General features: G+C 41.0%; 1 protein-coding gene across 1 annotated transcript in view; it reads left to right on the top strand.

Annotated features, from left to right (window-relative positions):
* The first annotated feature begins 1,702 nt into the window (after nt 1–1,702).
* The window catches only part of NPTXR (neuronal pentraxin receptor), a 30,639-nt gene continuing 19,972 nt past the window's right edge, over nt 1,703–12,369 (top strand). Inside the window, exon 1 of the mRNA XM_063309393.1 lies at nt 1,703–2,560. Within this exon, the coding sequence (XP_063165463.1) occupies nt 1,925–2,560 (636 nt within the window). The 5' untranslated portion in view covers nt 1,703–1,924. The remainder of the gene's footprint in view (nt 2,561–12,369) is intronic.

Genomic DNA, 12,369 nt, shown 5'->3' with positions numbered 1-12,369 from the left:
TCTTAAAGAAGAAAGTGCAAAAGCTGGCTTGCAGCTAAACCTCAAAAAAACCAAGATTATGGCAACCAGCTTAATTGATAACTGGCAAATAGAGGGAGAAAATGTAGAGGCAGTGACAGACTTTGTATTTCTAGGCACAAAGATTACTGCAGACACTGATTGCAGCCAGGAAATCAGAAGACGTTTAATTCTTGGGAGAAGAGCAATGACAAATCTCGATAAAATAGTTAAGAGCAGAGACATCACACTGTCCACATAGTTAAAGCAATGGTATTCCCTGTAGTAACATATGGCTGCGAGAGCTAGACCATAGGGAAGGCTGAGAGAAGGAAGATCGATGCTTTTGAACTGTGGTGTTGGAGGAAAATTCTGAGAGTGCCTTGGACTGCAAGAAGATCAAACCAGTCCATCCTCCAGGAAATAAAGCCAGACTGCTCACTGGAGGGAATGATATCAAAGGCCAAACTGAAATACTTTGGCCACATAATGAGAAGACAGGACACCCTGGAGAAGATGCTGATGCTAGGGAGAGTGGAAGGCAAAAGGAAGAGGGGCCAACCAAGGGCAAGATGGATGGATGATATTCTAGAGGTGACGGACTCGTCCTTGGGGATGCTGCGGGTGGCGACGACCAACAGGAAGCTCTGGTGTGGGTTGGCCCATGAAGTCACGAAGAGTGGGAAGCGACTGAACAAATGAACAACAACACTTATTTAAATGCAGAAAGGGAATACTAGTCTGAGAAATAACTGGACAGGTGCATTAGGTGCAGAAATGTGAAAGAACAAAAGGGAAGGGACTGAGAAGCTTTCTCACTCTGTTTCATGCAGAAGACTGAAGGAATCCCTCCATCTGCACCACACTTGGACCATTTTTTTCTTCTGTTTGTATATCTGAAATTTTTTTTAAATAGAGGTGACAAATGTGTATTTTAAAGCTATAACATTTTTTTAAAGAATGCATTACCAGAGTAATTTAAATTGGTATGCATCCAATAATAAGTCAAGAATGCTAACATGAATTTTTGGTCTGTTGTTTATCATAAATATTTGAAGTATTGGGAAATGGGCTCTTTAGCTGAAAAGTACGTTATTTGATATGATACTTTTTTTAAGAGGGGAAGGGAAAACCCAGAAAATTATTCATCTGTTAATCTAAATTCTGCTCCATTAAAAAAGTAGATGCCATAATAAAATAGATGGTACCACTTCAGAATTTGACTTTTATTTCATTTTTCAATGATCACTCAATTGGTTCCCAACAGTTTCTTGACTGTCACTGCCCTATCCTTGCCGGTGAATTTGACCAGAAATAAATTTCAGACAGCATGGAAAGTTTCACTCTGCTTCACAAAAGAAAAGGCACATTCTGCCAGAGCTGTCTGTCTGTCTGTCTTTTTTCTTTCTCCTTCCTATATGTGTCCTATCTCTCACATATATATGAAGAGGCCTGTGTTAGTTTGTTGGAACCAAAAAATCAGGAGTCTGGTAGTACCTCTTCAGTCTAACACATTTTGTGTTGGTGTTCCCAGACTCCTCCTGACTTTTGGCTACCTCAGTGAGAAAAGCGAGAGCTGCTTCCTCGAGGCGAGGCCAAGGTTTCTCTCTCTCAGCCTGGAAAGGGTTACAGGGAAGGAGTTGGAGAGAGCCCGGAGGGGAAGAGTCGGTGACGTCTCAGTTCCCTCTCGCCAATCAGGATATAATCAACAGCCACGGTTCCAGTGGCAGAAGGAAGCGAGGCAGGGTTTCTTCAGCGGTCCTTTCACTCTGCTCGCTCGCTCGCTCGCTCGCTGTCGCCTCAGGCATTTTCTCCCCCCTCCCCTTTCTCCCTTCACTCCCCACCTCTGGGGTATTCATTTCTCTCGGCTTTTGCCCCCCTGGAAACTGCCACCCTGAAGTTTCTGGTGGTACTACTGGCCGCAGGGATGCTCGCCTTTCTTGGTGCAATTATTTGCATCATCGCGAGCGTCTACCCTGCGGCCAGCCACAGCGGAGCTCTCCAAGGGGCTGACAATGGCTCCAACGCCGCGGCCTCTGCGCTGTTGCCCGCCTCCGGTTCCGACAAGACGCTGGGAGCTCTCCACGGGGCTGGCGAAAGCAGCTACGGCAGCTTCTCGACAGGCTCCCAGGACTCTGTGCTAGACCTCCTGGCCAGCGCCCGGCCGCAGCAGCACCAGCAGCTCTTCAGCCGCTTCCTGTGCACCCCGCTGACAGTCGAGTGCCCCGCGGAAGGGAGCCCGCAAGGGGACAGCCCCGGGGCGGCGGCGGCGGCTAGCGAGGAGCTGTTCTTTCTCCAAAGCACAGCCGAGCAGCTAAGGCAGACGGCGCAGCAGCAGAAGGAGCAGATCCGCACCGATCAGGAGACTATCCGGGAGCTGACCACCAAGCTGAGCCAGTGTGAGAATGGGCTGGAACTTAGTTTCCAGGATAGCCCCTCGGTCTGGGGCATCCCCAGGCAAGATGCCATGTCCATGGATGACCTGTCGTGGGACTCGCCTGCCATGATCCAGGAACTGGAGGAAGCTGTTAGGTCGCTGAAAGACAGGATTGACAAGATCGAGGTAAAATAAAGAAAACCATCCTGCTGCTTCTCGCAACCCAGTTTCCCCACCTTATCCCTTTTATTTTTTCCTGCTTTTTGCAAGGATCCCGCACACCTTGCTTCCCTTTTTTCTGTCCACAGGTTTTTCAAATGGCAGTTTAGACACTCAGGTAATATGTAAATCAATCAGAGCTATTCTATTCTGGCCTTAACTGGGAAAGAAGTATGTCTAGTGCTGTAACGTGGAAATAAAGAACAGTTGTATGCATATGAAGTCAGGAGGGTCAGCTGGTTGGTATACTGAACACATCTGTGTCATCAATAATCTTCATATTATATTAGACATTTTCTATCAATACTACCATTAGCTACTTCATAATAAATGCAAATGTTCTTGGAATGTCCTCAGGATTTTATCAGATTGTAGACTTATTCATTGCACAACCTATTACCAATAGGCCAGTGTTAAATGGGTCTATGCAGTTTTTGGTAAGCATATTTAGAAAGGAGTTTTGTATGGCGAGAGATAATTTCACGTCTGTTCAAGAAGTTGATCTAAAGACATCTATTCCTTCTTTGACAATATTTTTTATCACACATTTTGCAATTCTTCTCCAAATCTCTTCCTTCTATTTGATTAAAAGGAATAAGGGCACACTTCATTTAAGGCAACTATGACTGATGTTCCTGTTGAAAAATATTTTCTATTGTATGTGTCTGAAAAAGAAAGAGGAAGGGAAATAATCTGTATTCTCCTTATCAATAATTTTTAGTAGAGGAGAGATCTACTGAGATTGGAGGTATAAGTGCTGAATTATTTTACATAATTCAGTTTGCCATCAAGTATATACTTGAAAGGTTGCAGAAGCCAATCCCATCTTTCCAGGTAATGCACTACTATCAAACATATATGTAAATATCTATTTCTTTTATTTGTGATCTATGCGTATAGATGCAGATATAAAATAACAATAGAAGGTTTATAGGCCCTACTATAGTAGTTAAGTTGCTTTATTTTGATGTATGTCTGTTCCCTGTCATTGAGGTCTCTCCTTTAACCAAAAGTTGGTGCCAGTTACAAGATAGATCACTGCTTGATATCCCTGCATGGCATCCCCTTACTTGTGATCATTTCAGGAGCTAATAAATCACTGTGTGGACCAGGCTAGAAACCAGGAGACTGAGAGTTCTAGTCCCGCCTTAGGCATGAAAGCCGGCTGGGTGACTTTGGGCCAGTCACTCTCTCTCAGCCCAACTCACCTCACAGGGTTGTTGTTGTGAAGAAAATAGGAGGAGGAAGGAGTATTAGGTATGTTCCCCGCCTTGAGTTATTTATTAAAAAAAATAATAAAAGCGGGATAAAAATATATATATAAAATAAATTAATTAATTAAAAGTTTAATGTTTCAGTAATAAAAATGAAGGATAAATTCCTTTGAGGATTTGTGAAGTCTTGAACTGGTTACAATTATTCTGATGTAATTATAAGGATAATGCTTCTATGTGCTCTTTAGGTCCCTGCTTTGGGAAGATAGCCACTGAGAAACTCACCTGGTATGGACTTAGATGAAGTCTGTTGCATTTTCCCATGATTTTGATTTAATTACTTATTTCCCCCTCTTACTTACTGAAAAGTATTTTTTTTACTTTCTCCATTTTGTATATTACTTTCAGCTTATTTTCTAAAAACTGCCCTGTCATTTTGTTTTCTATTATTTTCAGTTTAATTTCTACAAGCTGCCCTATATTTTTTTCCCCACATGAAAAGGTGGGGTATATAAATACATGAGATAAATAAACACATTTCTTTCTAGCCATTTTAGGAGGATTTGGCTGAATCCAGACTTAGAGAGGTTCTGTTCCTTCCAGAAATAGAAATGGACCAGACAGCGTTCAATAGTAAACATTAAGCAGCATGGTTCTTTCTTAATTTCATCTAGCCAGGCTGCAGGTTGGGTTATTTGAATGGATTATTAAAAAATTCAATATACTGATATTGCCATATCTGTCAATTATTACTTATCATCTTGCATATATTGGACATAAGTATAAACCTTCTCTCTTATTAATTTTATAGCGGTGCTTTAAGAATGTCCAGGTCCAAAAATAATTATTGGTTGAACTGCATTGATTAGAAATGTGTGTTGCTAAGAGGAAGCACTGAAGGCTCATCCCTTTCATATAGTTCTCTCACTTAAGAGCCTTCACAGAAAAAATTACTCTAATGCTCATTCTGTAAATCTCCATGATATCCTGCACATACAGACATCATAAAATATCTTTGACAAGCTTGAATGAGCAAGCAACCTTTATTATGTGGTACCAATTCCCAGTGCTTGGGACATGAAGTAGGTGTATTCTACCCATGGGCATAATTTCTTGGCATCTTCCAGTTTTATGATCTCATAATCTTTGCAATGTGATGTATATGGATTATTCCCATACCCATTTTATAGTGTTTAGAAGAATGGTTGGCCTGGGCTGCTACATCACATTTTTACTGTTGCAGCCTGAATTTTCTCTCAGGGACTTTTCTTCAAGGAGTTTTGACTTCTGTATTAATCATAATGATTGAACTTAGTATTAACATGCTTTAATATTCTTTGAGTCATTGCCTTTCTAAAACTATTTGGGAAGAAGCTATATATGATTCTGTTGCTATTTGAAAGAGATTTTCTACAAATGATTGAAGGGAACAACTGACTGTCCTTAGTAACTGTAGGGCTGCTTCTTCTAGCAATATGGGAATTTTTGTATTTTTATCAGACTCATCCAAACTTTAAGCTAGACTATAACTTCTTTTGTTTCCAGCCAGCATGGACCTTGGCTTACTAGGGAAAAATGATTAGCGATATAGTCCAAATCATCTGGAATGTGCCAAGAGTTTGGGAAAAACCACTTTGTAATCAACTCTTTAAGGTTGGTCATTGTTATTAATCTCATACAACAGGCTAGTATCCTAAATTCAGGAAGTGAATTTGTGGCTAAATTGAGATTTTATACAAGAACACCATAGTTTCAACACTTTAGATACACGGTAGTTACTTCGGATATCAAGGAATCTTTGAAGAATGGGATACATCTCATAAGTCCTAAACTGATTCATAATAAATCAACCTCTAATGTTGATTTATTATTTATTACTATTAGCCTAAGACAGACTATCATAGCCAGTGAACAGAGATTTGCTAAAAGCCAAATGAATATGAGGGAATTTCTCATGCCCTAGCTACTGAAGGTTCTTCTTCTCCTTATAGAAATATATGTGACTATCTGACAATGTACAAAATTAATCAAATCTAAGTTGACTCACATATTGTAAAATGGAGTGTTTCTCCATCTACTTTCCTCCCACTTTTTCATTTCAGATACTGACATCTTGCATGATTAATATTGCTTGGCATATTACAATCTTTTGGAGGGCTGAGAAATCAAGAAGCACACTCTGCACTCCCCACTCTTGCTTCAACAGATGGGAAATTATGAGCTCACCCAACAGCTTTTAAATATGCATTCTGAACATGTTTTTCTTCCTCCCAAAATTCTTTGATAAATACTACCCATTGCACCTTGAGATCAGGAAGTTAATTGGGTATAGGAGACTGAAAAACTTCAGGTTATAAGATCTGGAAAGTTTAGAATTCTCTGGCAATTTACATAGCCATCAGTCGAGAGTGAAATGTCAGACATGCACATTCTTTAGCAAGATATAGTCTTGCCTTGAGAATTGAGCCTCCAAGCACTATTCGTTCCCTAGACCAGCCTTTCTCAACCTTTTGACCCTGAAGGAACCCTTGAAATCTTTTTCAGGCCTCGGGGAACCCCTGCACATCCAGGCTCAAATATAGGCCAGAAGTTACAAAATTATTATATTCGTTTCTGTGTAGGCCTGTATATATGCATTAACAGTGTTCTTAAACTAAAAATAAAGAATGGAACTTACCTCTTTAATGTGAAGTTGCCCGAATTTGAAATAATTTTTAAGAATAAATCCTGATCTCCCAGGGAACCCCTAGTGACCTCTCGCGAAACCCTAGGGTTCCACGGAACCCTGGTTGAAAAACCCTGCCTAGATTATATTTGCAAAACAGTTCTGTTAGCTCCCATTTGTCCCAGTGTTATATATGCCTGCTTATTGGAGATACAGTGGAAGCTAGTGAAGATATATTAGTATCTCCCATTCTCTTTTTTGTTACCCATAATGAGACTGTTCAGAATAGCCGAATCTCTCTGTGTACAAAGCTGTGGGCTTCCAGGCAGCTTTGCCAAATGTTGAAGCCAATTTTATGTAGAAGAAAATGATGTGATGTGTAACAATGTCTCTTGACTGGTATTTCTCATTTTATTTTAGGGTTGTGTGTTTTCCACATTCACTCTAGCTACCTTTAGTTAAATAAGTTGAAGTAACATCTCATTCCGTTCATGAGAATGTCACTGAAATTCTCTTCTTTGAAATACATTTCAAAATAAAATTCTCTTTCATTAAGTGACAACTAATAATAAAGCTACATGAGAATTTTTCTGCATAGCATTCAGTTACATAGCTGGAATCTTGCTGTTTTGAATTAAAATGACTTGTTCAGCTAAAGGTATAAATATCGGAATATTTATCATAACTTTAATGTAAATAATACAAATTGATCCTAAAATTGTGGGTCTTGGAGAGACAATATAACATGAGAAATAAGGGCAGCTTTTATATCCAGAAATAATGGGTATAAGTTGTAGCTACCTAGATTTCGTTTCTTCAGCAAAGGATCGTTACCTTGTCGTGGTGCTGGAGCTTGAGCACCTCAATGATGCCATGAGCTAAACCGTGAAGGGCCACCCAAGACGGGAAGGTCATGACAGAGAGGTCAGACTAAATGCGATCCCTGGGGAAGGTAATGGCAACCCACCCCAGTATTCTTGCCGTGAAAACTAAATGGATCAGTACAACCAGAGATATGTCGGTATACCATCGGAAGGTGAGACCCCCAGGTCGGAAGATGGTCAAAATGCTACTGGGGAGGAACAGAGGATGAGCTCAACTAGCCCCAGACGTGATGACGCAGCTAGCTCAAAGCCGAAAGGACGGCTAGCGGCCGACGGTGCTGGTGGTGAACGGCGGATCCGATGTTCTAAGGATCAACACACCATTGGAACCTGGAATGTAAGATCTATGAGCCAGGGCAAATTGGATGTGGTTATTGGTGAGATGTCAAGATTAAAGATAGACATTCTGGGCGTCAGTGAACTGAAATGGACTGGAATGGGCCACTTCATATCAAATGACCACCAGATCTACTACTGTGGACAAGAGGACCACAGAAGAAATGGAGTAGCCTTCATAATTAATAGTAAAGTGGCTAAAGCAGTGCTTGGATACAACCCAAAAAATGACAGAATGATCTCAATTCGAATTCAGGGCAAGCCATCTAACATCACAGTGATCCAAATATACGCTCCAACCACAAATGCTGAAGAAGCTGAAGTAGAGCAGTTCTATGAGGATCTGCAGCACCTACTGGACAACACGCCTAAAAGAGATGTTATTTTCATCACAGGAGACTGGAATGCTAAGGTGGGCAGTCAAATGACACCTGGAATTACAGGTAAGTATGGCCTGGGAGAACAAAATGAAGCAGGACATAGGCTGATAGAATTTTGCCAAGACAATTCACTCTGCATAACAAACACTCTCTTCCAACAACCTAAGAGACGGCTTTATACATGGACTTCACCGGATGGACAACACCGAAATCAGATTGACTACATCCTTTGCAGCCAAAGGTGGCGGACATCTGTACAGTCGGTAAAAACAAGGCCTGGAGCTGACTGTAGTTCAGATCACAAACTTCTTCTTGCACGATTTAGGATCAGACTAAAGAGATTAGGGAAGAGCCACAGATCAGCTAGATATGAGCTCACTAATATTCCTAAGGAATATGCAGTGGAGGTGAAGAATCGATTTAAGGGACTGGACTTAGTAGATAGGGTCCCGGAAGAACTCTGGACAGAAGTTGGCAGCATTGTTCAGGAGGCGGCAACAAAATACATCCCAAAGAAAGAGAAAACCAAGAAGGCAAAATGGCTGTCTGCTGAGACACTAGAAGTAGCCCAAGAAAGAAGGAAAGCAAAAGGCAACAGTGATAGGGGGAGATATGCCCAATTAAATGCAAAATTCCAGAGGTTAGCCAGAAGAGATAAGGAATTATTTTTAAACAAGCAATGCGCGGAAGTGGAAGAAGACAATAGAATAGGAAGGACAAGAGACCTCTTCCAGAAAATTAGAAACATTGGAGGTAAATTCCAGGCAAAAATGGGTATGATCAAAAACAAAGATGGCAAGGACCTAACAGAAGAAGAAGAGATCAAGAGAAGGTGGCAAGAATATACAGAAGACCTGTATAGGAAGGATAACAATATCGGGGATAGCTTTGACAATGTGGTCAGTGAGCTAGAGCCAGACATCCTGAAGAGTGAGGTTGAGTGGGCCTTAAGAAGCATTGCTAATAACAAGGCAGCAGGAGACGACGGCATCCCAGCTGAACTGTTCAAAATCTTGCAAGATGATGCTGTCAAGGTAATGCATGCTATATGCCAGCAAATTTGGAAAACACAAGAATGGCCATCAGATTGGAAAAAATCAACTTATATCCCCATACCAAAAAAGGGGAACACTAAAGAATGTTGAGACTATCGAACAGTGGCACTCATTTCACATGCCAGTAAGGTAATGCTCAAGATCCTGCAAGGTAGACTTCAGCAGTTCATGGAGCGAGAATTGCCAGATGTACAAGCTGGGTTTAGAAAAGGCAGAGGAACTAGAGACCAAATTGCCAATATCCGCTGGATAATGGAAAAAGCCAGGGAGTTTCAGAAAAACATCTATTTCTGTTTTATTGACTCTTCTAAAGCCTTTGACTGTGTGGACCATAACAAATTGTGGCAAGTTCTTAGTGGTATGGGGATACCAAGTCATCTTGTCTGCCTCCTGAAGAATCTGTATAACGACCAAGTAGCAACAGTAAGAACAGACCACGGAACAACGGACTGGTTTAAGATTGGGAAAGGAGTACGGCAGGGCTGTATACTCTCACCCTACCTATTCAACTTGTATGCAGAACACATCATGCGACAAGCTGGCCTTGAGGAATCCAAGGCTGGAGTTAAAATTGCTGGAAGAAACATTAACAATCTCAGATATGCAGATGATACCACTTTGATGGCTGAAAGCGAAGAGGAACTGAGGAGCCTTATGATGAAGGTGAAAGAAGAAAGTGCAAAAGCTGGTTTGCAGCTAAACCTCAAAAAAACCAAGATTATGGCAACCAGCTTGATTGATAACTGGCAAATGGAGAAAATGTAGAAGCAGTGAAAGACTTTGTATTCCTAGGTGCGAAGATTACTGCAGTTGCTGACTGCAGTCAGGAAATCAGAAGACGCTTAATCCTTGGGAGAAGAGCAATGACCAATCTCGATAAAATAGTTAAGAGCAGAGACATCACACTGACAACAAAGGTCCGCATAGTTAAAGCAATGGTGTTCCCCGTAGTAACATATGGCTGCGAGAGCTGGACCATAAGGAAGGCTGAGAGAAGGAAGATTGATGCTTTTGAACTGTGGTGTTGGAGGAAAATTCTGAGAGTGCCTTGGACTGCCAGAAGATCAAGCCAGTCCATCCTCCAGGAAATAAAGCCAGACTGCTCACTTGAGGGAATGGTATTAAAGGCAAAACTGAAATACTTTGGCCGCATAATGAGAAGACAGGACACCCTGGAGAAGATGCTGATGCTAGGGAGAGTGGAAGGCAAAAGGAAGAGGGGCCAACCAAGGGCAAGGTGGATGGATGATATTCTAGAGGTGACGGACTCGTCCCTGGGGGAGCTGGGGATGTTGACGACCAACAGGAAGCTCTGGCGTGGGCTGGTCCATGAAGTCACGAAGAGTCGGAAGCGACTAAATGAATAAACAACAACAACAAGATTTCGTTTAGGGAAAAAAATTATGATGGTTAAGATCTGTACAACAGTGAAACAGTCTGTCTAAGGTAGTTATGGGTTCTCCCTCTCTGGAGATTTTTAAGAAGAGGCTGGGCTGTTACCTCTCAAGGATAGTCTAATGGGTTTTCCTGCAGAAAGTTGGATCCTGTGGTCCCTTCCAACTCCACATTCTATGGTTCTTTGAAATCAGTTGGAATAAACAGGTGATCCCCAAACAAGGACAAATTGTAAGAAGAAGTAATAAAATGAAGAAATCTCTGAGTAGTAAAATTCATATTATCTAGTTCAAAATGACCCCTTAAGAAGAAGCGTAATTAATTTCTTACTTTCCTTATCTTGCGTATATTTTGGATGTCAACCATTCACCACCACCACTACCACCCCTCTAGCCCTTCCTAACATTTTATTTATTTATCAACTTCAGGGCGCAGCAATGAAACGTTTTCAGGGTTTTAGGTAATTCATTGATCAGTTCCAGGCTGAGCATCTAGACTCTTTAATCTGGGAATCTAGAGAGAAATTGTGCAATCAGATGGACATTCATTTGGGCTACAGGAGCTTCTCTTATCCTACAGCTCTCCAGAGGTCCTGGGTCCATTTTGGCTGGAGATGATGAATGTTATAGTTCAATAAATTTGGCGGTTTCCAGACTGAGAAAAGACTGAGTAGGGGACGTGGAAGAATTGTATCTTCCTTTCTAAGCTCATTCTGTGTGTCTGTGTACATGCGATCTGTAGGTATTATGCCATCCCATCTCTGCCTGTGGTGGTTCTGATACAAAATAAAAGGCAGACTAGGCTGTAGGCTTGGAATATCTAACTGAAATGGCAAACTATAAATGCCATTAAAGAGTGATGCTTGGATTTTGCTTGAATTATAATAAATGGCAGAAGAGATAGACAGAGCTGGCTGTTATGAGGGAAAATAGGAAAATAAGTCTTTTCATTCCATTTATCACTAAAGTGAAGTAAAATCTGATGGTGTAACAGAAACACTTGGAATGTGTGGACAAAAATCTTGATCATTCCTTAGCAATTTTGGTGGCAAATTGATAACATAAATTTTTGAAGAGAGGAAGGAAGGAAGGAAGGAAGGAAGGAAGGAAGGTTGGTTTAATGGGTTACATTTCAGTTAGGAATAGCTATTCAAAAGAAAAGGAAAAGATAAATAACATAGATGATGGAAAGAGACAGAGTCATAAAAACTTTTCATTACTCACTATAGGAGAAACTGCCTTCAGTATAACAATGGGAGCTAAACCTAAAACTCTTCATTATTAACAGATGGAGTTATATGTGAAGATACGATGTGACATTTAAATTCAGAACTAGATCAAAGAGTGTCACAGACAATATCATTCTCCCTTTGTCAAAACCAGAATGAATCAGAACTCTATAGCTGTTTGGCAACATAAATGGGAAAAAAGAATGAAAGAACAAGTAGACCTCAAAACATCATTATGGAATACAGTTACAGTAATGCTTTTATGTCCCTTCCTTGTCAGCAGTTCATTCTTCTTATTCTCTCTTTTGATTCCCGCCACCTGCATTCTCTAATGCTTTGGCTTTTTGAACAGGCCACATGCTCTGCAGCACGTAAGCTGAAGGAGAGACACATGAGCCTAATTGGAAGGAGGGTAAAGGAAAAGCAGAGGGAGAATGTAGTTGGAGAGCTGGGAGCAGATCCGTAATACAATCTGGAATTGCCTGTCAGGGGCTCAGCTGGAACCTTTGAGTTAAGCAAATGAAATCCAGCCTGGTGACATTAACCAATGTTAACAATCCTAAATACAGTCCTGGCGGGAGAAAGTAGAAAATCTCATATATTACCTCCCTTCCTAGCA

The sequence above is a fragment of the Candoia aspera genome, chromosome 7, assembly GCF_035149785.1.
Source record: "Candoia aspera isolate rCanAsp1 chromosome 7, rCanAsp1.hap2, whole genome shotgun sequence".
Taxonomy (NCBI): Eukaryota; Metazoa; Chordata; class Lepidosauria; order Squamata; family Boidae; genus Candoia; species Candoia aspera.
This window is presented reverse-complemented; position numbering and strand designations above follow the sequence as displayed.